The following is a 25986-nucleotide window of genomic DNA, read 5'->3' as shown; positions in this document are numbered from 1 at the left end:
GTAATGGTGTGTGCAGTGTTCTCAGGAGCGCTTGGTAGGTGACTATGTTCCACCTTGCATGTGCTACTCCTTCACATTTCCCTTTAATGCTCTCCATTATTCGGGCTGCATTAATAATGTTTGCGGGCTGATATCTTTAAAATTAATGAGGTGTTTACTCTTAGCCAAGAAACTCATTGAAATTTAAAAAAGAAAAAAAAAAAAACTTGCTTGCTTTCCTTCCCTTTTCCTCACAAGAAAAGTGGACAAACAGCCCACATTGCAAGCTTTGCTTAAAACCGAGCAGAATTCTAGGCAAGAACCCAAAGCCCACCATCAGGAGGGTATGAGTTGCGATTAGCTGCTAGCCAGCATTATACATCAGTCAGGTTCAAACCACAGCTGTGTCTAAGAGGCCCAGATTTAACAAGAGCTTTGCTGGAAAGCTGTGTACACCTTTAACCAATTGAGGGATACCTGTAACCTCAGTAATAGTTCCTTCCTTCCTTCCTTCCTTCCTTCCTTCCTTCCTTCCTTCCTTCCTTCCTTCCTTCCTTCCCTCCCTCCCTCCCTCCTCTCTCTCTCTTTCTTTCTTGCTTGCTTGCTAGCTTTCTCTCTCTCTCTCCTTCCTTCCTTCCTTCCTCCCTCCCTCCCTCCTTTCTTTTTTTTTTTTTTTTTTTTTGAGACGGAGTCTTGCTCTGTAGCCCGGGCTGGAGTGCAGTGGCCTGATCTCAGCTCACTGCAAGCTCCGCCTCCCGGGTTTAGGCCATTCTCCTGCCTCAGCCTCCGGAGTAGCTGGGACTACAGGCGCCCGCCACCTCGCCCGGCTAGTTTTTTGTATTTTTAGTAGAGACGGGGTTTCACGGTGTTAGCCAGGATGGTCTCGATCTCCTGACCTCGTGATCCGCCCGTCTTGGCCTCCCAAAGTGCTGGGATTACAGGCTTGAGCCACCGCGCCCGGCCCCCTCCTTTCTTTCTTTTCTTCCTTCCTTCCTTCCTCCCTCCCTCCCTCCCTCCCTCCCTCCCTCCCTCCCTCCCTCCCTCCCTCCCTTCCTTCCTTCCTTCCTTCCTTCCTTCCTTCCTTCCTTCCTTCCTTCCTTCCTTCCTTCCTTCCTTCCTTCCTTTGTTTTTTTGACAGAGTCTCCCTCTGTCACCCAGGCTGGAGTGCAGTGGTATGATCTTGGCCCACTGCAACCTCCACCTCCCGGGTTCAAGCGATTCTCATGCCTCAGCCTCCTGAGTAGCTGGGATTACAGGTGCACACCACTACGCCCAGCAAGTTTTGGTATTTTTAGTAAAGATGGGGTTATGCCATGTTGGCCAGACTAGCTGGAACTCCTGACCTCAAATGATCCACCCGCCTTGACCTCCCAAAGGTCTGGGATTACAGGCATGAGTCACCGCACTCGGTGAATGATAGTTTATTTCATCACCACCCCTTAGCATATCCATTGTACCAGAGCACCGTAGTCTAGTCTAAATTTTCCTTCTTATTCCAGAGGTATGTTTTTAGGATAATTCACCTTGAGTGCAGTCCTGACCCACCTGTGGTTTCTATTTTTCAACCGAATCCATTACTTGGCATGAAGGACCACCATCCCCTCACTACCACCACCACTAGCTGACTTTTTGCAGAAAAGAAGAATGCACTGCTAATATACTAATGATGTAGTTTACCAGTTGTGTGAAATTGCTGCAGACCACATGTCAAAACAGTTTCCCAGGGGGCCAAAGAAAGGAGAATGGCTGCCTCTGGAGTACAAATCAGCAGGCTTCACTGTCCTGTATCCCACCATCCCCCAGTTTCATGGCGGACAAATTTCGCTATGAACAATGCAGCCAAGGGCATTCCCAGGGATGCCTTGGAGGAGTGTGGGTTTCCATCATAATTTTGAGGAGTTAATTGTTCCCTCTGATCCAGAAGCTACCAGTGGTTTCTGTGGGTCTTATTGGCTAATCCCGTAAGATATTCAAGTTAATAATATTTTCATATTATGCATCTGCATCTGGAATTAGTTGATAATTTACTCAATAAAAAAATAGGACAATAATGTTGATGAGAAAGTCTTCCCAATTTGTTGTTGTTGTTGTGTGTGGGTTTGTCTGTGTTTTTTCTGAGTAGCAATTAGAAGCCATAATGTGAGTATGTGTGGAAAGATTGGAGGATTCCTGGTGCAGGGCATGCTTCAGGCCTCTGGTGTCTGTTATCTTCTGGAGGGGCCCAGCATCTCCCACTGAACCTCTGTTCTGTGAAATGCTGGAATGTGAGTGGATGCTCAGAGCCCGCTGAAGTCCCTGTTCTTGGGTGATCATGAATGAGAACATGCAATAGAGCAGAAATTCCTCAGCCCAAGAGAGAAGGCCAAAGGCTGTGGAGAAGCAGGCAATAGGGATAGGTAGTAAAGAACCTACATTAAACTGAATCTGTGCAAATCCTCCAGCGCTGCTCTGCAGGATGCTGTATGTGGAGGACACAGATAGAAGTTCCCACTCACTGTCATTCAAAAACACCTTTTTGTCACGCTTAATGTCTTCGGGGCTCCTCAGAAAGGCCAGGTCTACGTCTTCCACTGCAAACAACAGAAACGATTGACTTTCCCAGAGAGAAAGAGATGCCAACATCCACCCACTTTTCCAGCTCCCAATTTGAATCCTTCCTCTTTCTCCTGCCCCCATAGGCACAGTCTCCTTGGCCTTATTTGAATTAGGGGGTAGGGATGCGGAATAAAATCTTTCTAGTCACACACAAAAAAAAAACAACTGTGAATTTATGGCTTGGAATACACTCTCTGTAGAATGATGGAGCTTGTCTGCGATTTCTATAATATTATCCATGGCAGTAGAGGCTTAACACTGTGTTTCCAAAACAACCCCGGGGGGTACAGCGTCATACTTGGTCTGGATTACAGCAGGAACCAAAAAACTGCAAGAAGAGATTCCGATTTTTAAATAGCCAATTATCTGCAAGAATAAAATAGACTTGAAGGATAGTATAATATCATTTCACCTACGTGTACCAACCCAGCATTGATGGGTATCTCTCATGGTTTACCTGTATGCAGAATGCTCTTGAAGGTTAGGCTGCAATTCTGGACATCAAATGGAAAAGCATATGTCTCTAAACTGCATGCGGAGACCACCTGGATGGGCTTAGAGTTCTCAATGGTCCCAGATGAGTTCACATAAACATAGGGAAGGTCGGGGGATCTTTCAACGTCCATGCTATACGAAACACAAGAGAACTTGTTGTCACAGAGAGGACGTTGGTCATTTCAAAATATAGACAGGATGATTAGGAGATGGTAGTGACCATGAGGTCCATGACCAGCCTAGCCCTGCAAAAACACAATCACATTTTCCGTGAGATTATTCACCCCGGCAAAGATGAGCTTTTCAGTGACAGCCTCGTAAGTTAGCTCATTTGCTGCTATAACAACACAGACATAATAAGTAACCTCAACATTAGTAACCAGATCTGCATCTTAAACAACATCAACACATGGCACTTCTAACCTGAATACTCCCAACGATATGCTCCCCTTCAACTTGAGAAGCAAAAATGAGCAACATCGACTGAAAGTAAGCAGTGACTGGCCTGACAATGCCAAGGAGTCTACACCCCACAGAAATACACACTGGCACACTTACAACTCATTGATGATGATATCCGGGGCCCAGATAGCACTTAGAGGTAGGGAGATCTCTCTAATCTCATCAAACAGGCTGGAGTTCCAGGATAAAAATTCATCATTCCAGACCTGTTAGGAGTAGCCAAAAAGAAACTTAAATCAAAATGGGGCAATGTCTGCCTCAGTAAAGAACTAAAGAGACATTTGGATTAATAATCCAACTAATCAGCCACTTGGTTCGATCTGTTAGGAGAAAGGACTTCCCATCTGAATGCTAAAGATGGTAGTCCCAACCAGAAACCAGGGCCATACATCTTAAATGAATTACAATAAATTAGGTCTGCTGCAGATCTAAGGAAGTAGAAATATAAAGATAATACCTATTTCTTAAATAACTATATTTTGCAGCAGATCCAGATCAGGAGTGCAGTATATTTAGAAGGAAACATAATTATTTACCTCCCGGCACCATACACTTGTCTTTAATATTTGATTCTCTGCATCCTGCAAGGCAAAAATAAAATCCACACCAAATCTTAGAATGTCAATAAATCAAAGGCCAATTCAGCAGTAAGGCAATTCAGAAGAAGAAAATCAAGTCTAACCAAATAATGCTGACATTAAAAACATTACCTAGACTCTTCAATACCTAAGTATTCTCAGTTCTTACTTATCATGCACACCTGTTGCTATAAGCTTTACTATATTATCTACGACAAAACGGCACTTTGCCTGCCCTTGACATTTTGAATGATTTGCTAATCTCTTTCCCACTCTAATTAGTTACTCTACCATTAATCAGACTAAAAAATGTTATGTAGTCTTAGTAATTTGGGGCTAAAAAGATGAGACCAAGCTTTGATTTGTAATCAAGATATTATTCATAATCTCTCAATGAGTGTTAGCTCAACTGTTATTGGCAGCCATTCCTGTTAAGTTACCGTATGTTTGGATTTCTCTGCTTATAAAACAGACTGAATGAACTTAATGAAACATATTTTAGATGATATAATAAATGTGATTTCCCATGTCTGTAGTGAGTCCATGATATTTTTAAAAGACCCCCAAAAACAGCAATTCAAAAAACCCTCCTGGCTGGGCACGGTGGTTCATCCCTGTGATCCCACATTTTTGGAGGCCGAGACAGGAGGATCCCTGTGATCCCACATTTTTGGAGGCCAAGACAGGAGGATTGCCTGAGCTCCGGAGTTTGAGACCAGCCTGGGCAACACAATGAGGCCCTATCTCTACAAAAAAATTAAAAATTATCCAGGTGTGGTGGCACACAACTAGTGGTCCCAGCTACTTGGGAGGCTGAGGTGGAAGGATTGCTTGAGTCCAGGAGGTCAAGATTGCAGTGGGCCATGTTTGTGCCACTGCACTCCAGCCTAGGTAACAGAGAGAGACTCTGTCTCAAAAAACAAAAAACAAAAAAAACAACAACCCTCCTCACCAATTTTTTCGTATCTAATCTAGTACAGAACATTCTGAAACTCTGATGTTCTTAGGAATTTTTTAAAAAGGGATATCTCACACCGTATATAAACATTAACTCAAAATGAATCATACACCCAAATGTAAGAGCTTAAACTATAAAACTCTTAAAAGAAACCAAAGGAGTAAGTAAATCTTCACGACTTTGAATTAGGCGATGATTTCTTAGACATGACAACAAAAGAAAAATAAATGAGACTTCATCAAAATTAAAAACTTTTGTGCTTTAAAGAACACCATCAAGAAATGAAAAAGACAACCCACAGAATAGGAGAAAATATTTGCAAGTCACATATCTGCTTAGAGGCTTGTATCCAGGATATAAAGCATTCCAGCAACTCAATGACAACAAAAGACAAGCAGCCCTGTTTAAAAATGGGCAGACTGGGCGCAGTGGCTCACGCCTGTAATCCCAGCACTTTGAGAGGTCAAGGCAGATGGATCATGAGGTCAGGAGATCGAGACCATCCTGGCTAACACAGCAAAACCCCGTCTCTACTAAAAATACAAAAATTAGCCAGGCGTGGTGGCAGGTGCCTGTAGTCCCAGCTACTCAGGAGGCTGAGGCAGGAGAATGGAGTGAACCCGGAAGATGGAGCTTGCAGTGAGCTGAGATCGTGCCATGGCACTCCAGCCTGGGTGACAGAGCAAGACTCCATCTCTAAAAAATAAAAATGAGCAAGAGACTTGAATAGACATCTCTCTAAAGTAGGTATACAAATGACCAATAAGCACATTAAAAGATGTTCGAGGTCACCGCTATGGGCCAAACTGTCCCCCCAAAACCCATATGTTGAAACCCTAACTTCCAAGGTGTCCATGTTTGGAGATAGGGCTTATAGGGAGTAATTAAGGTCAAATGATGTCATAGGGATAGGACCCTAATCTCATAGGATTGGTGGCTTTATAAGAAAAGGAAGAGAGAAAGATCTCTCTCTACCATGTGAGTACACAGTGAAAAGGTGACCATCTGAAAGTCAGAAAATGGCTCTCACCAAGAACCAAATCAGCCAGAACCTGATGTTGGACTCCCAGCCTCCAGAACTGTGAGAAATAAATTTCTGTTGTTTATGCCACCTAGTCTGTGGTATTTGTTATGGCAGCCTGAACTTTCTAATACAATCACTAATCATTTGGGAAATGCAAATCATCAAAACCACAATGAGATACGAACTCACACTCATTAGAACGGCTACTGTTTTTTAAAAAGCAGAAAATAACAAGTGTTGGTGAGAATGGGGAGAAATTGGGACCCTTGGGCACTGTTGGTAGAAATGTACAATGGTGTGGCTGCTGTGGAACACAGTATAGCACTTTCTTAAAAAGTTAAAGATGAAATTACCATATAATCCAGGAATTCCACTTCTGAGTATATACCCAAGAGAACTGAAAGCAGGGCCTTGGACAGATATTTATACACACATGTTCATAGCAGCAGCATTCACAATAGTCAAGGGGTAGAAGTAGCCCAACTGTCCACTGATAAATGAATAGATAAGCAAAATGTGGACTATACATAAATTGGAATATTATTCAACCTTAGAAAGGAAGGAAATTCTGACACGTTACGACATGGATGAACCTTGAGAACATGATGCTAAGTCAAATAAGCCAGTCACAGAAGGACAAATACTGCCTCATTCCACTTAAATGAGGTACCTAGAGTACTGAAATTCATAGAGGCCAAAAATAGAATGAGTTGCTGGGGTGAAGAAAGGGAAAGTTATCATTGAATGGGTAAAGAGTTTCAGTTTTCACTGTTCACAATAGCAGAAACATGGAATCAACCCAAATGCCCATTAATGATAGACTGGATAAAGAAAATGTGGTACATATATACGATGGAATACCACACATCCGTAAAAAAGAATGAGATCATGTCCTTTGCAGAGGCATGGATGGAGCTGGAAGCCATTATCCTCAGCAAACTAACATAGAAAGAGGAAACCAAACACCACATGTTCTCACTCATAAGTGGGAGCTGAACAATGAGAACACAGGGACACAGGGAAGGGAGCAACACACACTGCGGCCTGTCAGGGTCCGGGTGTGGGGAGGGAGAGCATCAGGAAAAATAGCTAATGCATGCTGGGCTTAATATCTAGGTGATGGACTGATAGGTGCAGGAAACCATGGCACACGTTTGCCTATGTAACAAACCTGCACATCCTGCACAGGTATCCTGGAACTTAAAATTAATTAAATTAAGTTTTACAAAAAAGAGAAAACAGGGCCGGGTGCGGTGGCTCACGCCTTGTAATCCCAGCACTTTGGGAGGCTGAGGTGGGAGGATCACCTGAGGTCAGGAGTTCAAGACCAGTCTGGCCCATGAAACCCCGTCTCTACTAAAAATACAAAAATTAGCCGGGCATAGTGGCACATGCCTGTCATTCCAGCTACTCAGGAGGCTGAGGCAGGAGAATTGCTTGAACCCAGGAGCAGAGGTTGTAGTGAACTGAGATTTAGCCACTGCTCTCCAGCCTGGGCCACAAAGCGAGACTCTGTCTCAAAAAAAGAAAGGAAAAACATATACTCTAAAACACGTTTGTCCAGAATATCAATTCTATAAGAAAACATGTGCAGAGAAGAGTAAAAATTAGCAGCAATGGTTGTTTTTATAATTTGAATTATGTGAATTTTTTCCTCTATGGTCTTATACTCTTCTGTATTTTCCACATGTCTACAATAAGTATATTATAATCAGGAAAAACATTAGTATTATTTATTAAGTTAACAAGCTGTCCCACAAAGAAATATGAATGGCCAGTAATCACATGAAAATGTTTAACCTCAGCAGTAATAAAAGATGGAAAGAATGCTCAAAAAAAGAAAAACAAAAAAAAGAGTTTCAGTTTTGCAAGATCAAAGGAGTCCTGGAGACTGGATTATGGTGATGATAACACAAGAATGTGAATGTACTCAATGCCACTGAACTGTATGCTTAAAAAGGGTCAAGATGATAAATTTTATGTTGTGTATTTTATGACAAGTAAAAATGATAATACAAAGTGGGTAAAGGATTTGGCTATATATTTCTCCTAAGGAGATATATAAAGGGCCAATAAGCACATGAAAAGATGCTCAATAACATTAGTCACCAGGGAACTGCAAATCGAAACCACAACGAGATACCACTGTATCCTCACTAAGACAGCTAAAATTAAAAAGACAGACAATAACAAATGTTGGCAAGGATGTAGAGAAGTTGGAGCCCTCAAATATTGCTGGCAGGATTATTAATTGATTCAGCCACTTTGAAAACCAGTCTGGGCTGGGCTCGGTTGCTCACGCCTGTAATGCCAGCACTTTGGAAGGCTGAGGCAGGCAGATCACCTGAGGTCAGGAGTTCGAGACCAGGCTGGCCAACATGGTGAAACCCCTGTCTCTATTAAAAATACAAAAATTAGTTGGGTGTGGCGGTACACGCCTGTGATCCCAGCTACTCGTGAGGCTGAGGCATGAGATCACTTGAACCTGGGAGCTGAAGGTTGCAATGAGCCAAGATTGTGCCACTGCATTCCAGCCTGGGTGACAGAGTGAGACTTTGTCTTAAAAAGAGAGGAGAGGAGAGGAGAGGAGAAGAGGGGAGAGAAGGGAAGAAGAGGGGAGAGAAGAGGAGAGGAGAGGAGGGGAGAGGGGAAGAGAGGAGAGGAGAGGAGAGGAAAGGAGAGGAAAAGCAGTCTGGTGTTTACTCAAAAGATTAAACATACATTTATCATATAATGCAACAATTCTACTCAGAAGTATATAACCACGAGAACTGAAGACATAAGTCCACACAAAAAACCTGTATAAAAATATTCATAGCAGCATTATTTGTGATTGTTAAAAAGTGAAACCAATGTATTGACTGATGACTGGATAAACAAAATGTGATATATCCATACAATCGATTATACAGCAACAAAAAGTAATAAAATACTGATGCATGTGACAACATGTATGAACTTTGAAAGCACGCTAAGTGAAAGAAGTCAGTCATAAGAGACCATTTATGGTATGATTCCACTTATATAATATGTCTAGAACAGGCAAATCTATAGAAACAAAAAGTAGAGTGTTTGCCTAGGGCTGCTGGGGGTGGAATGTGGAGTGTGACTGCTAATGGATATAGGGCTTCTTTTTGAGGTGATAAAAATGTTCTGAAATTAGATAGTGGTGATGGTTGTGTAACTCTGTACTAAAAAACACTGAATTGTATACTTTAAATTGGCGAATTTTGTGGTTGAATTAAATCTCAAAAAAACTGCTATTTTAAAAAATGTTTAATAAAGAAAAGGGCAACCATTTTTGAAGACATTTCCGGTAAATTTATAAGAAGGCTGATGCATACTATTAAAGAACTCTCCTTGAACTCTTTTTTTTTTTCATTTCTTTCCATGTATAATCCATCGCTAAAAACTGCATCCTTAAAAGAGAATAAAAGGATTAAAAAAACACAAGATGAAGAAATAGGAAATAAAATGTGTAAGACCAGCCTGGCCAACATGGTGAAACCCCTTCTCTACTAAAAATATAAAAATTAGCTGGGCATGGTGGTGGGAGCCTGTAATCCCAGCTACTTGGGAGGCTGAGGCAGAAGAATCGTTTAAACCCGGGAGGCAGAGGTTGCAGTGAGCCGAGATGGCGCCACTGTACTCCAGCCTGGGTGACAGAACGAGCCTCTGTCTCAAAAAAAAAAAAAAAAAAAATTGTAAAACATTTCCCTTGCTGATTTAGGTTCAAAGCTCAAGAGTCACTTAGGTAACATTTGTATTTCTGTAATATTTAGTACAATACCAAATTTCAGTACATAAAAGTGTTTAGGAAGTTGATGGCATGGAATCAACTAACAGCTCTGTTTTCCTCCCCAGAACTGGGTATAAGAAATTAAATGGCCGGGCGCGGTGGCTCACATCTGTAATCCCAGCACTTTGGGAGGCCGAGGCGGGCAGATCATGAGGTCAGGAGATCGAGACCATCCTGGCGAACATGGTGAAACCCCGTCTCTACTAAAAATACAAAAAGATTAGCCAGGCGTGGTGGTGGGCGCCTGTAGTCCCAGCTACTTGGGATGCTGAGGCAGGAGAAAGGCGTGAACCTGAGAGGCGGAGCTTGCAGTGAGCCTATATTGCACCACTGCACTCCACAGACTGGGCTACAGAGCCAGACCCCATTTCAAAAACAAAACAAAACAAAAATTAATTGTCCAATTATCCAGCCACATAAAAGTCCATTTTCTTTGTGCACAGGGTCAAGACTATGTACTACTCTGGAGAATTCAGACTGGGTAGGGAGTCGGAAGGCACCACTGATACTATTGCCCATGTTGATGGCGCAGGTGGAATTGTGCAGTACACAGACTACACAGTGGCTCTGCGCCAGGTGGCATCATTTGAAAGAGAAACAAGAAACTTTTTAAAATTTCCCCTTTTTATAATCAAGAAAGCAAATTACTATCAAATAAGCATTATTCTTTCTCTTTGAGAAACAGAAGGCATTAGGAACACATAGATACGTAGTCGCCCTGCTTTAGTGGTTCAACAAGGCCTGGTCTGAGTGAACTTGCTCTACAGATATTTATGGAATTTAAATAGATACTTGGGAAAGGCAAGTTTTAAAGTAGTATAAAAAGTGAAAACCTTGAATTCACAAGTATTTCCCCAAGGAACAGCTTGGACCAGATGGACCAGAGGGGACTCCCAGACAAGACTGGCTCAACAGGAGTCCTGGTGGTTAAAAACAAAAGCCTCGGCCGGGCGCGGTGGCTCACGCCTGTAATCCCAGTACTTTGGGAGGCCGAGACGGGTGGATCACGAGGTTAGGAGATCGAGACCATCCTGGCTAACACGGTGAAACTCCGTCTCTACTAAAAAAAAATACAAAAAACTAGCCGGGCGAGGTGGCAGGCGCCTGTAGTCCCAGCTACTCGGGAGGCTGAGGCAGGAGAATGGCGTGAACCCAGGAGGCGGAGCTTGCAGTGAGCCAAGATCGCGCCACTGCATTCCAGCCTAGGCGACAGAGCGAGACTCCGTCTCAAAAAAAAAAAAAAAAAAAAAAAAAAGCCTCTAATGAGAGCTCAGGATTAGGTGACACCACTTCCTGGCTTTTTTTTTTTTTTTTTTTTTTTGAGACAAGGTCTTGCTTTGTTGCCCAAGCCAGGGTGCAGTGGCACAATCATGGCTCACTGCAGCCTCAACCTCCCAGGCCCAAGTGATCCTCCCATTTCAGCCTCCCAAGTAGCTGGGACCACAGATGTGCAACACCATGCCCAGCTAATTAATGTATTATTATTAATTTTTGTAGAGACGGGGTGGTGCTGTGTTGCGCGGGTTGGTCTCAAGTTCCTGGGCTCAAGCAGTTCTCCCACCTTGGCCTCCCAAAGTGCTTGAATTACAGGTGTGAGCCACCGTGCCCAGCCTTCGTTGCACATTTTACCAACTGAGAGATCATGAAACAGATTATGTCTCACCCACTAAGGCACAAAAGGTTCCATTCTAGGCTTGGTTGCAATCAGTGAGGTTCCCCACAAATAGAAAGAAAAGTTCAAAATGCAGTTTATATCACTGAGATATATAGTAGTTGACTATGCTTTCACAAGAAATACATTTTTATGTCTATTCAAAGTTCTTACCAGTTTGTTTATTACTGTCATACCCCATGAATGTGTCTCAGTGATTCAGTCATATGGCTGGGAGGAGGGTCTCTGTTTTCATGTTTCATTTCACTATCATTTTATCCAGTTGATTCTTCTTAACTGCCATATTGATGCCTTAGCTTGTTTTTCACTTCTTGCCCATTGCTTTGCCACATTACATATAACAATGATGTTAAGAATTTTTTTCTAACATTTTATGGGGGTGTTTGGGAGGATTCGTCATTCAGCCCTGAAGAACACAATGTCAAAAAGTATTTTGAGGCTAAAACTAAAATCTTTTTTTGTCAAAGGAAACAAGTTTCTCAATGCCAGCTGGTGAACATAATTGGTTCTCTGGTGGCATTATTCACAGCTTTTCCCTCTGTGTATCTCGCCCCGTTTTTTTTCTTTAGATACCTTCCATCTTGCTTGTTAAAAGCAAAGGATATTTCAGAGAATTGGAATTCATTAGTCTTCCTAACAGAGGGAGTCTATTTAGATCTAAATTGGTGGTTAGCAAATATACAGATAATTCCCCTACATTCTTATTTATCTTTTCCAGTTCCGGAGACTATAGAAACAGATGCCTCAACGTCTGGCTGGGAGGCTCTAGTCAATGGACTGGAATACAAAGGTATCTGGGATTCGAAATTGACAAAACTCAATAGAAACAAATTGAAACTCTTCACTGTTGAGTAGATTATCTCTATAATCAGATTTCCCTAAGGTACTCATAATACCCAGAAATTCTAAGACAAGACTGTAGTCTTTTATATAAACAAAACAGGAGGCAAAACATTATAATGGAGGTGCGGTGCTGGGCTGAAAGCTCTTCATTCCAAACAAAAGTTGCCAGCAGTTCAGATGCTGGCAGATGCATCCAACAAGTTATCTATTCACATTGGGAGTGTCCTTGTCTGTGCAGAATCTGTGAGTGATTTTTATCAAGTCCTTCAGAACTGTCCCTGCCTCTGGAACTAACTTTAGGCTTATCCCACCTACATGCAATAGAAACATTTGCCAAGCATTTTCAGAGTAGCCATTTGTAAAGACAATCCTAGAATTGATCCTTATATTTTTTAATTCATTCATTCATTGGACAAGTATCAATTGAATGTCTTGGAAATCAAATACACAGTGCTGCATGTTATGGAAAATATGAATATGAGTAAGAAAGTCCTTCCCTCAAGTAGCGTACACTACATTAGGGCATATTTTAACATTTTAACAAATAACTGTGTGCATTAAGAAATACACAGACTTGGCTGGGCCCAGTGGCTCATGTCTGTAACCCCAGCACAAGGTAGATGGATTACTTGAGGCCAGGAGTTCGAGACCAGCCTGGACAACATGGCGAAATCAAATCTCTAAAAACATACAAAATTAGCCCGGTATGGTGGTGTACACCTATAGTACCAGCTATTTGGGAGGCTGAGGTGGGAGGATCACCTGAGTCTGGAAGGTTGCTGTGAGCCAAGATCACACCACTGCACTCCAGCCTGGGTGATAGAGTGAGTCTCCATCTCAAAAAAGAAAGAAAGAAAGAAAGAAAGAGAGAGAGAGAGAGAGAGAGAGAGACAGACAGAAAGAAAGAAAAGAAAGAAAAAAAGAAAGAAAGAAAGAAAGAAAGAAAGAAAGAAAGAAAGAAAGAAAGAAAGAAAGAAAGAAAGAAAGAAAAAAAGAAAAGAAAAGAAAATCCACACAGACTTAGTGGATTTAAAGGAAATGCTCTCACCTTAGAGAAATGAGGAAAATTGATTTTGAGAGCTGAGATTTGAAGGACTACAGTATTTTGCAGATGGAGAATGAAGAGAAAGACTTTTGGTAGGGGAAATAGCAGAATGAATGACTTACAGGCAGGAAACAACCAGGGGTCCAGGTTCACTGTTGTACTGAGAACTTGGAGAAAATAACATAAGATGGTAGACAGGGATAAAACTAGAGGGGTAGAATATAAATTGTTTTCAGATTTCTGTAAGAAAATTTGCCATATTCAATATGATGCCATGTCTAACATAGTCTAACAACAAACAACTCTGGTGGGGAAATCCCGCATCTTTAAAAAGATAACGGTGTTCTCCTTACCTACCATAAGGAGTCTGATTTTACTTTCTTTTGTCAGGGTAGGAAGAAAGAGAAAAGTATTTTCAATTTGATATACTTGTTCCAAGGGAAAATATTAATATAAATACTTTACACCTTTTCCATTTATCTCCAAATAAACCTCTAAAGGAAAGCCTGATCAATTTTCTTTTTTTCTGAGACAGAGTCTCACTCTGTCACCAAGCTGGAGTGCAGTGGAGCGATCTCAGCTTACTGCAATCTCTGCCTCCTAGGTTCAAGCAATTCTCCTGCCTCATCCTCCCGAGTATCTGGAACTACAGGTGCCTGCCACCATGCCCGGCCAGCAATTTTCTTTATCTTAATAAATATGAAGAGGCCGGGCACAGCGGCTTACACTTGTAATCCTAGCACTTTGTGAGGCCGAGGCAGGCAAATCACAAGGTCAGGAGTTCAAGACCAGCCTGGCCAATATGGTGAAACCCTGTCTCTACTAAAAGTACAAAAATTAGCCAGGTGTGGTGGCAGGCACCTGTAATCCCAGCTACTTGGGAGGCTGAGGCAGGAGAATCACTTGAACCTGGGAGGCAGAGGTTGCAGTGAGGCGAGATCGTGCCACTGCACTCCACCCTGGGCAACAGAGTGAGGCTCTGTCTCAAAAAAAATAAAAAATAATAAATAATAAAAAACACGAAGTCAGAAAGGAAAAAGATGAACTGAACGTGATGGTTCAAGCCTGTAATTCCACTACTTTGGGAGGCTGAGGCGGGTGGATCACTTGAAGTCAGGAGTTGAAGACCAGCCTGGCCAGCGTGGTGAAACCCCATCTGTACTAAAAATACAAAAATTAGCCAGGTGTGGTGGTGGGCACCTGTAATCCCAGCTACTTGGGAGGCTGAGGCAGGAAAATCGCTTGAACCCAGGAAGCAGAGTTTGCAGTGAGCCGAGATCACACCACTGCACTCCAGCCTGGCGACAGAGCAAGATTCTGTCTCAAAAAAAAACAACAACAACAACAACAAAAAAAAAACTTGAAGAAGTTTTCTATTCAAGCTGTTTAAGACTAGGCTTTTTAGTAAGAGGTATTTCCTGGTATTTAATTAAACAATATTTTCTAAGATCTTAGGGCTAGCACTCTTACTTAATAGGATAATTGGGAAAATATGGCCACACACAATAGCTCATGCCTGTAATCCCAGCACTTTGGGATGCCAAGGCAGGTGGATCACTCGATGTCAGGAGTTTGAGACCAGCCTGGCCAACATAGTGAAACACTGTCTCTACTAAAAATACAAGTTAGCTGTACATGGTGGTAGGTGCCTGTAATCCTAGCTACTCGGGAGACTGAGGCAGGAGAATCGCTTGAACCCAGGAGGCAGAGGTTGTGGTGAGCCAAGATCACGCCGTTGTACTCCAACCTGGGCAACAAGAGTGAAACTCCATCTCAAAAAAAGTAAAAATAAAAACAAAAATAAAATAATAATAAAAAGGAATTTTGGGGAGTACCATTTAAATATTCCTATTTACAATGAAACAATTAATTGGGGGTTTATCTAAGTTAGGGAAAAATGACACCAAAGTAACCTGTATCAGTAAAAAGGAAAAAAATTTAAACTTTGTACTCTTTTTGTTTTTTTTTTTTTTGGAATGGAGTTTTGTTCTTGTTGCCTAGGCTGGAGTGCAATGGTGCGATGTCAGCTCATTGCTACCTCCACCTCCCAGGTTCAAGCAATTCTCCTGCCTCAGCCTCCTGAGTAGCTGGGATTACAGGCGTGCACCACCACACCCACACAAGATAATTTTGTATTTTTCTAGTAGAGAAGGGGTTTCTCCATGTTGAGGCTGGTCTCGAACTCCTGACCTCAGGTGATCCACCCGCCTCGGCCTCCCAAAGTGGTGGGATTACAGACGTGAGCCACCACGCCAGGCCTAGACCTTGTACTCTTAAGTTTCACATTTATTTTTTCATTGATTTAAATGCCTAATTCTCAGTCAAAAAAAAAAATCAAAGATTCTGATTCACTGCTAGCACTAAGATAGTAACATAGAAAAACATCTCTATTAACATAAATTGAAAATGAATCATTAAATTATTGCAACAGATTACCTTAAAATAATAACATCATTTTGTGGGTATATTTTGTATGTAAATGTAAAATTGAAGATAAAAGTAGCACAAAAGAAGTGGGAGCAGATACATGGAATTTTACTGTTGTAAATTTCATACATTTTATGTGAAGTGTCAAAATACTAATTCTAAGTACACTGCAATAAGTTAATGATGAATATGGAAATTCCTAAGGCAAAGTCTAAAAAAAATACAAAGATGGATCGCTAAAAAGCTAATAGAGGAACTATAATCCAATATTTTAAATATTTTAAATATTTTATTATTTTTAATATTTATTAAAAATTTAAAAATTATGGAAAATAAAGTAGGATATAAGGAATAGAACAAAAAACAGATGAGACAACTAGAAAACAAATAGCAAGATGGTATTGGCAAATGAGCTAAACATTTCCACTAAAATGCATAGATTGGCTGGTCACAGTGGTTCATGCCTGTAATCCCAACACTTTCGGAGGCCAAGACAGGCAGATCACTTGAGGTCAACAGTTCAAGACCAGCCTGGTCAACATGGTGAAACCCCATCTCTACTAAAAATATAAAAATTAGCCAGATGTGGTGGTGAGCACCTGTAATTCTAGCTGCTTGGGAGGCTGAGGCAGGAGAATCACTTGAACCCCGGAGGCAGAGGTTGCAGTGAGCTGAGATCATGCCACTGCACTCCAGCCTGGGGGACAGAGTGAGACTCCATATTGGAAGAAAAAAAAAAACAAATGCATAGATTGTCAGACTGGTAAAAAAAAAAAAAAAAAAAAGCCCTAACCTGGAATAATATTCAGCAACAAAAAGAAATGAACTATTGGTGTTCACAACAACACAGATGGACCACAAGGGAATTATGCTAAAGGAAAAAAGCCAGTCTCAAAGGTAATATATTGTATGATTCCATTTATATAATATTCTTGAAGTAGCCTAAACATGGAGAGAAGATTAGTGGTTGCCAGGGGTTAGGAGTCAGCAGACAGAAAGGACTGTGGCTGTAAAGGAATAGCACCTGGGGGCCCTGTGGTGATGATCCAATTATGTACTTTGATTGTGGTGCTGATTATAAAAAGCTACACATGTAATAAAATTACATAGAACTACACGCACACACACACACACAAGTACAGGTAAACTGGAGAAATCAGAATAAGCTCTATAGAGTGTACCTGTGTTAATTTTCTAGTACTGACACTGTACTATATATATGTAAGATGTTAACAGTAGGAGAGATTGGGTGAAGTGTACACAGGGCCTGCCTATATATTTCTTTTCAGCATGTACCTAACTATATATTGTCTACAAGAAATGACTTCAAATACAAAGGACATCAAATGACACAAATAGATTGAAAATAAAAGGATGGCCAAGAATATGCCATGTGGGAAGTCAGCATAAGAAAAACTTCATAAAAGGGAATATTATTAGAGATGAAGTGAAGTGTTTCATAACAGTAAAAGAATCTGTTCATTAAGAAGACATATAGGCTGGGCACAGTGGCTCACGCCTGTAATACCAGCACTTGGGGAGGCCATGGCTGGCAGACTGCTTAAGCTCAGGAGTTAGAGACCAAGGTGGGCAACATGGCAAAACCCTCTCTCTACCAAAAATACAAAAACCAGCTGGGTGTGGTGGCATGTGCTTGTAGTCCCAGCTACTCGGGAGCCTGAGGCAGGAGAATTGTCTGAACCCAGGAGGTTGAGGCTGCAGTGAGACACAGTCATGCCACTGCACTCCAGCCTGGATGACAGAGTAAAATATTGTCTCAAAAAAAAAAAAAAAACCATATACATACATATATATATATATATGTCTAAATGTGTATGCACCTAGGCCGGGCGCGGTGGCTCAAGCCTGTAATCCCAGCACTTTGGGAGGCCGAGACGGGCGGATCACGAGGTCGGGAGATTGAGACCATCCTGGCTAACACGGTGAAACCCCGTCTCTACTAAAAAAAAAATACAAAAAACTAGCCGGGCGAGGTGGCGGGCGCCTGTAGTCCCAGCTACTCGGGAGGCTGAGGCAGGAGAATGGCGTGAACCCGGGAGGCGGAGCTTGCAGTGAGCTGAGATCCGGCCACTGCACTCCAGCCTGGGCGACAGAGCGAGACTCTGTCTCAAAAAAAAATAAAAATAAAAATAAAAAAATAAAATAAAATAAAATAAATAAATAAATGTGTATGCACCTAATAACATAGCTTCAAAATACATGAAGCAAAAGTTGACAGAACCAAAGAGAGAAATAGACAAACTACAATTGTAACTGGAGATTTTAACATCCCACTCCATGAAATTAATAAAACAACTAGAGGAAAAAAAATAGATTTCGGCCAAGTGCAGTGGCTCACACCTGTAATCCCACCACTTTGGGAGGCCAAGGTGGGCAGATCACCTGAGGTCAGGAGTTCAAGACCAGCCTGGCCAACATGGTGAAACCCCGTCTCTACTAAAAGTACAAAAATTAGCTGGGTGTGGTGGCAGGCACCTATAATCCCAGCTACTAGGGAGGCTGAGGCAGGAGAATCACTTGAACCTGGGAGGCAGAGTTTGCAGCGAGCTGAGATCCTGCCTCTGCACTCCAGCCTGGGGGACAAGAATGAGACTTCATCTCAAAAAACAAAAAAGTATTTCAACACCACTATCAACCACATTTATTGAATTAATATTTATAGAGCAGTATAACATTCTGTTCAACATTGTACTGGAGGTCCTCATCAGGGTAACAAGACACTAGAAGAAAACAAAGGTATAAAGATTGGAAAGAAAGAAGTAAAACTGCTTTTCCTCACAGACAACATGATTTTCTACACAGAAAATCTGAAAGAATCTTCCAAAAAAAAAAGGCTCTTAAACGAAAAAGAGATGTCAGGGTCACAGAATCCCAAACCAATATATAGAAATCAACTGTGTTTTTGTATGCTAGCAACAAACAACTAGATTCGAATTTAAAATACCATTTATAATAACAAATACTGTGAAATACTTAGGAATAAATTTAACCAAATGTATGCAAAACACTAAAAATGATGAAACATTAATAAAAGAAGTTAAAGAACTAAACAGAGAGATACACTGCATGTATGGACTGGATAACTCAATATTGTTAAGATGTCAATTCTCCTCAAATTTATCTATAGATTCAATGCAGTACCAATCAAAATTCCAGAAGTTTTTAAAAATAGACATTGATGAGTCAATTCTAAAGTTTATGTAGAAATGCAAACAACCTAGAAAAGTTAAAACAATTTTTAAAAAGAAGAACAAGATTAGAAGTTCACATTATCTTATTTCAAGACTTCCACAATGCTACAGTAATCAAAACAGTGTGGTATGGTAGAAAGACAAACATCCACATTAGTTGAATAGAAGAGTCTAGAAATAAGCTCAGAGTATATAAATAACTCTTGTAACCTGATAATAAAATAATAACCCAACTTTACAAATAATAAAAGATTTGAGCAGACATATTACCGAAGATATACAGTTGGCAATTGGCAAATAAGCACGTGAAAAAATGTTCAACATGTTCAAATGTTAGGGAAATAAAAATTAAAAACTACATTGAGATACTACTGCAAACCTACTACAACGGTTAAAATTTTAAAGATTGGGCCCTGCGCCGTTGCTCATGCCTGTAATCCCACCACTTCAGAAGCCCAAGGCAGGTAGATCACCTGAGATCAGGAGTTCAAGACCAGCCTGACAAACCTGGCGAAACCGTCTCTACTAAAAGTACCAAAATTAGCTGGGCATGGTGGTGAGCGCCTGTAATCCCAGCTACTCAGGAGGCTGAGGCAGGGGAACCACTTGAACCCAGGAGGCAGAGGTTACAGTGAGCCAAGATCACACCACTGCACTCCAGCCTGGGTGACAAGAGCAGGACTCTGTCTAAAGAAAACAAAAAATTATAGATTGACCATGTCAAAGAGTAATGATTATGTGAAGAAACTGAAGCTCTCACACATTGTGAGTGACATGCAAAATGATAACAGCCACTTTGGAAAACAGTTGGACAGTTTCTTACAAAATTAGACAGACCCATCATACAAGTAACCAATACTATACCTAAGCATGTATCCAAGAGAAAGAAAAACATATGCAAATGTTTATAGTGGCCTTATTCATAATTGCCCCCAAATGGAAACAATTCATGTGTCCAACAACTGGTAAACAGATAAATTGTAGTGCATCTGTACAATAAAATACTACTACTGAGTTATGCAATGATATGGATAAATCTCAAAGGCATTACGCTAAGTGAAAGAAGTCATGCACAAAAGGTAAAATAACATATAATTCCATTTATATAATATTCTGTATAAGCCAAAACTAGAGGGGAAAAAAAGTCAGATTACTGGATCCCAGAGATTCTGTCTGTCTCTTGCCTCTGTCTCAAAAACACAAAGAAAGTAAGTAGAAGAAAAGAAATATGTAAAGCTATCTAAAGAGCATGGGAGGTTGAGGCTGCAGTGAGCCGTGATCATGCCACTGCACTCCAGCCTAAGTAACAGAGTGAGACCCTGTCTCAAAGCAAAATAAAACAAAACAAACACACACAAAAAATGACAAAGCCCAAAGTTGGCTCTTTGAAAAAAATGAAATTAGTAAAACTATGACAAGATGAGTCAAGGGAAAATATGAGAAAACACAAATTACCAATATGAGACACAAAAGCCATATCACTAGAGATCCTATGGGCATGAAAATAATAGAAAAAAAATGAACAACTAAGTCAATAAATTTGACGAACTGGATGAAAGAGACAAATTCCTTAAAAATACAAATTAACAAAATTGACACAAGAAAAAATTGAATATGTGTAAATAAAGTTGAATTTGCATTTGACTACCTTCCCACAAAGAAAGCTCCAGACCCCTATAATTTTACTCATAAATTCTATCAGACATTAAGGAAGAAAAAATATTCACATTACACAACGCCTTCAGAAAACTGAGAAGGAAACAATTCTCAACAATTCTGTTTTAGAAGGCCAACATAATCCTGATACCAAAACCAGATGAGAAGACTAGAGTCTAATGCCCCTCATCAACAAACATATAATATATGGTGAGCCGAGATTGCGTCATTGCACTCTAGCCTGGGTGACAGAGAGAGATGTTGTCTAAAAATAAAAAATTAAAAAAAAAAAAAAAAAAAAGGCCAAGCATGGTGGCTCACACCTGTAATCCCAGCACTTTGGAAGGCTGAGGTGGGCGGATCACCTGAGGTCAGGAGTTGGAGACCAGCCTGGTCAACATGGTGAAACTCCGTCTCTACTAAAAATACAAAAAAAAAAAAAAAATTAGCTGGGCATGGTGGCAGGCACCTGTAATTCCAGCTACTTGGGAGGCTGAGGCAGCACAATCGCTTGAACCCGGGAGGTGGAGGTTGCAGTGAGCCGAGATTGTGCCATTGCCCTCCAGCCTGGGGGACAAGAGTGAGACTTTGTCTCAAAAAAAAAAAAAAAAAAAAAGAAAGAAATTTTGGGGACACATTCGAACCATAACAAACATCAGCAAATTTGAAAATTTCTATTCATTGTAAGACCCATTAAGAAAGTGAATAGCCAAGACACAGACTGGGAATAAACATTTATTATATAATATATGTATGTATTAGGTAATTATTATATGTTATTATAATAATGATATAACTACATGTTATATAATAATATAGGAGGTAATATGTATAATACAATACATATCTAACAAAAGACTTGTGCCCAGAATGTATAAATAGCTCCTATAAATCTATAATAATATTAGAAAAACAAAAAAACCAGTGACCCAATTTTAAAAATAACAGAAGGCTTAAATGGGCACTTCACAAAGAAAGATCTATAAGTGGCCGGGCGCGGTGGCTCACGCCTGTAATCCCAGCACTTTGGGAGGCCGAGGCGGGCGGATCACAAGGTCAGGAGATCGAGACCACGGTGAAACCCCGTCTCTACTAAAAATACAAAAAATTAGCCAGGCGCGGTGGCGGGCGCCTGTAGTCCCAGCTACTCAGGAGGCTGAGGCAGGAGAATGGCGTAAACCCAGGAGGCGGAGCTTGCAGTGAGCCGAGATCGCGCCACTGCACTCCAGCCTGGGCGACAGAGCGAGACTCCGTCTCAAAAAAAAAAAAAAAAAAAAAAAAAAAAAAAAGAAAGATCTATAAGTAGTCAATAAACACATGAAAAAGAGCTCAAAATCATTAGTCATTAGGGAAATTTTAATAAAACCTCAATGAAATTCTAGTCATTTACCAGAATGACTAAAATTAAAAAGACGGGTAACACTAAATGTTGGTGGGTATGTGTAGCAATAGGAACTCTCATAGCTTACTGGTGGAAGTGTAAATTGCACAACCACTTTGCAAATCAGTATGGCAGTTTCTCACTAAGTGTACACCATCCTGTGACCCAGTCATAGAACTTCTAGGTTTTACTTAAAAGAAATAGAAACATATACACAAAAAGACTCGTGCAAGAAAATTCTTAGCAGCTTTATTCATACTATCCTAAAATTAGAAACAACCCAAATGCCTGTCAACAGGAGAATGGATAAACAAATCATGATATAGCCATAACTGAATACTACTTATTAAGAAAAAGGAATAAACTACTGATACACACAACAGCACAAGTGAACCTCAAAATGCCGAGTGAAAAAGTACGCCGAGTGTAAAAGCCAGACACAATCAAATACCCACAATAAAATTTCATTCACATGGAGTTCTACAACCGGCAAAACTAATTACTGCTGAAAGAAATAATCAGAAGAGTATTGTCTCTGTTGGTGAAGAGGATGGGGATGGACTAGAAAGGGAATAAGGGACCTTTTTGGGTATCTTGGATATCTTGATAGAGATATGGGTTATATGGCCAGGCACAGTGGCTCATGCCTGTAATCTCAGCACTTTTGGGAGGCTGAGGTGGCTGGATCACTTGAGGTCGGGAGTTCAACACCAGACTGGCCAACATGGTGGAACCCTGTCTCTACTAAAAAATATAAAAATGAGCTGGGTGTGGTGGCAGGTACCTGTAATCCCAGCTACTCGGGAGGATGAGGCAGGAGAATGGCTTGATCCCGGGAGGTAGAGGTTGCAGTGAGCCAAGATGGCGCCACTGCACTCCAGCCTGGGCAACAGAGTGAGACTCCATCTCAAAAAATAAATAAATAGCTGGGCATGGTGGTTCACACCTGTAATCCCAGCACTTTGGGAGGCCGAGGCGGGCAGATCATTTGAGGTCAGGAGTTCGAGACTAGTCTGACCAACATGGTGAAATGCCATCTCTACTAAAAATACAAAATTAGTTGGGCGTGGTGGTGCATGCTTGTAATTCCAGCTACTCAGGAGGCTGAGGCAGGAGAATCCCTGGAACCCGGGAGGCAGAGGTTGCAGTGAGCTGAGATCGTGCCACTGCACTCCAGCCTGGGTGACAGAGCCAGACTCTGTCTCAAAATAAATAAATAAATAAATAAATAAATAAATGTATGTTATATGGGTATATGTAATTAGTAACACTCGTCAGCTTGTACACTTAAGATCTGTGTATTTCCATGTATGTATATTTTACCTCAATTAGAAAACAATTTTTGAGAAGTAAATGGAAAAACAATGATTAAATTACTTTAACAAAACAAGCTCAGTAAAGTCTGTTTTTAAGAGAAATCATTGGGCGCGGTGGCTCATGCCTGTAATTCCAGCACTTTGGGAGGCCAAGGTAGGAGGATCACTTGAGGTCAGGAGTTCGAAACCAGCCTGACCAACAGGTGAAACCCCATCTCTACTAAAAATACAAAAATTAGCCAGGTGTGGTGGCACATGCCTGTAATCCCAGCTACTAGGGAGGCTAAGGCAGGAGAATTGCTTGAACCTGGGAGGCGAAGGTTGCAGTGAGCTGAGATTGTGCCATTGGACTCCAGCCTGGGCAACAAAGAGAGAATCCGTCTCAAAAAAAAAAAAAAAAAAAAAAAAGGTAGAGAGAAATTAAAATGACTCTGGAACCAATTGAAATCAAAGACTTTGTAATTAGAAAAAAGGAGGAAGAGGAAGAGGTGGTAACCATCAGGACCATCACTTGCTGATGGCTTCCTAAGAACTCTGCCAACTACTTTACAGGATTCATTTCATTCCCACAGCCTATCTTTCAGATATAGGAGAAAAAGGATGCTTTAATAAACAAATTCTCCCCAACATCCTTAGCAAACGCTTTAGATGCAAAAGCCCCCTTATAAACTCAAGATAACAAGGCATTTTTTCTCTCTTTTAAATTTCAAGCAATAAGTAGTGAATCTCCTCTTAAATCTGTTATTATCATTAACAAATGTGAACCACAGGATAAAATACCTATTACTATTTTTGGTTTCAGCAATATTCATACAATATGTACTGTGATCTATGACATATATATATATATATAATTTTTTTTTTTTTTTTTTTTTTTTTTTTGGAGACAAGGTCTGGCTCTGCCACCTAGGCTGCAGTGCAGTGGCATGATCATGGCTCACTGCTGCCTCAACCTCCCAAGCTCAAGCTATCTTCCCTCTTAAGCCTCTTGAGTAGCTGGGACTACAGATATGCACCACCACGCCTGGCCAGTTTGCGTATTTTATGTACAGACAGGGTTTCACCATGCTGCCTAGCCTGGTCTCCAACTCGTGTGCTCAAGTGATCTGCCTACCTTGGCCTCCCAATGTGCTAGGATTACAGGCATGAGCCACCACACCCAGTTTCACAATTCTTAAAACATCTTAATTCCATGATCTAGACGATTTGCCCTTCACAGTGTCTACTGGGGGCTAGAAAGCATGATCTGCCTAATGAATATTTTACCTAACTGCTAAAATGAATCTAGCACAACTTCCCTGCCAGTTCAACTACAGTCTCGAGAATATAACCTCTCCTAGGCTCCTGCATGAACTGCAGACTGTTTTAAAAGACGTTAACAAGAATAGGAAGGGGCAAGATGGTCCTTACCACATCCAATATAGCATGGACAAACAGGTCCAGGTAGACTGTGGTGGCCTTGGTCCAGTTGTAAACTGGCCTCACTTCTTTATGATAGTTCTGTAATAGTTGCTTGCTGAGATGATACAGAGCAGAATCCCGGGGATGATGTGTATCTGTGGCTAGAATTCCTGGAAAAGAAACTATCATTGTGAAGATAAAGTAAGAGGGGCTTGGTTTCTTTAGGAGGTTTCAGACTGTTCAGGACTCGGTGGCTCTTACTAGAATATAGCTTTCAGCTCACCAAAATCTGCATCAATTCCCAGCCAGTTGGTGTAGCCTTTGGCAAACGCTTAAAGTAAGCTGATGGCCTAAGTGCCCAATGGAGAAATCTCATCGTAAAAACAAGTAAATCAACGCCATCTCCAAGTCTGCAAAACTGTACCTACAATTTCATTTTACAACAAGCCTGCATTTTGGAGACAGAATAATTTCTTTATTCCTGTATCATATTCTCCTAGCATCTAGAAAAAAACCACCTACACACTTAGCCAAAACTTAACTCCCGCCTTGGTTTTTCTTTTGATTTTTCATTTGTAATTCAAAAATTCGATAGAAAAATCTAGCAAAAAACACATGAACAAACCCATTAACCCCAAAAACTTGTATAGATTTCTAGATAATGAGATTAACGGGAGCCCAAATTTGTACTTTTCTCCTCAAAAATCTCTTTTCTCATTTCCTCTGTCCCTAAATAAAATGCACTTGTCAGAAAATGAGATCTTTGTTTTGAGAAAATTCTCTCTGGTTCCAGGGAACAACCATTTCTTCTGACCCAAAAAATCTTGATTTGTAGAGGAGCTGTGATTGGTGTTGAGGCCAGGGAGGCCAGAGGAAGGGAAGCAAGAGAAATGAGCACCAGCAATTGGAAGTGACAAATTTGTGAGGGCTTTCTCTGAATTGCAAAAAGATATTTTGTTCACAAGCTTTGCCAGCCCTTAGGGGATTCAATGCTTCAGTCAGTCATTGGACCGAAGCAAATTGCACACCTCCTGACAAAGTGCGTGAGTGAAATCTCTCTGTAGTGTCCTGCGTGTGAATTTGCCTGGGCTCTCAGTGGTTTTGATGGTTATTTTGATGAGCTGCCGAAGGTATGAGGGATCC

At 41.0% G+C, this 25986-nt stretch overlaps 2 protein-coding genes across 3 annotated transcripts in view; both read right to left on the bottom strand.

Annotated features, from left to right (window-relative positions):
• The window catches only part of REXO2 (RNA exonuclease 2), a 1032599-nt gene that overhangs the window by 519775 nt on the left and 486838 nt on the right, over positions 1-25986 (bottom strand). The gene's annotated exons all lie outside the window — the stretch shown is intronic.
• HTR3B (5-hydroxytryptamine receptor 3B) overlaps positions 1-25986 on the bottom strand; it is a 41333-nt gene that overhangs the window by 11587 nt on the left and 3760 nt on the right. The window contains exons 2-6 of one of the 2 annotated variants that reach the window (XM_050758089.1): positions 24853-25013; positions 4068-4112; positions 3628-3737; positions 3032-3201; positions 2392-2549 (exon numbers count right to left, since the gene is read on the bottom strand). In XM_050758089.1, the coding sequence (XP_050614046.1) occupies positions 2392-2549; positions 3032-3201; positions 3628-3737; positions 4068-4112; positions 24853-25013 (644 nt within the window). Of the gene's footprint in view, positions 1-2391; positions 2550-3031; positions 3202-3627; positions 3738-4067; positions 4113-24852; positions 25246-25986 lie in introns of those variants that run through there. The other variant, XM_050758090.1, reaches the window with a different exon arrangement.

The sequence above is a fragment of the Macaca thibetana genome, chromosome 14, assembly GCF_024542745.1.
Source record: "Macaca thibetana thibetana isolate TM-01 chromosome 14, ASM2454274v1, whole genome shotgun sequence".
NCBI classification, from domain to species: Eukaryota; Metazoa; Chordata; class Mammalia; order Primates; family Cercopithecidae; genus Macaca; species Macaca thibetana.
Note: the sequence above shows the minus strand (reverse complement) of the source record. Positions and strands in the feature narration are given on the sequence as shown.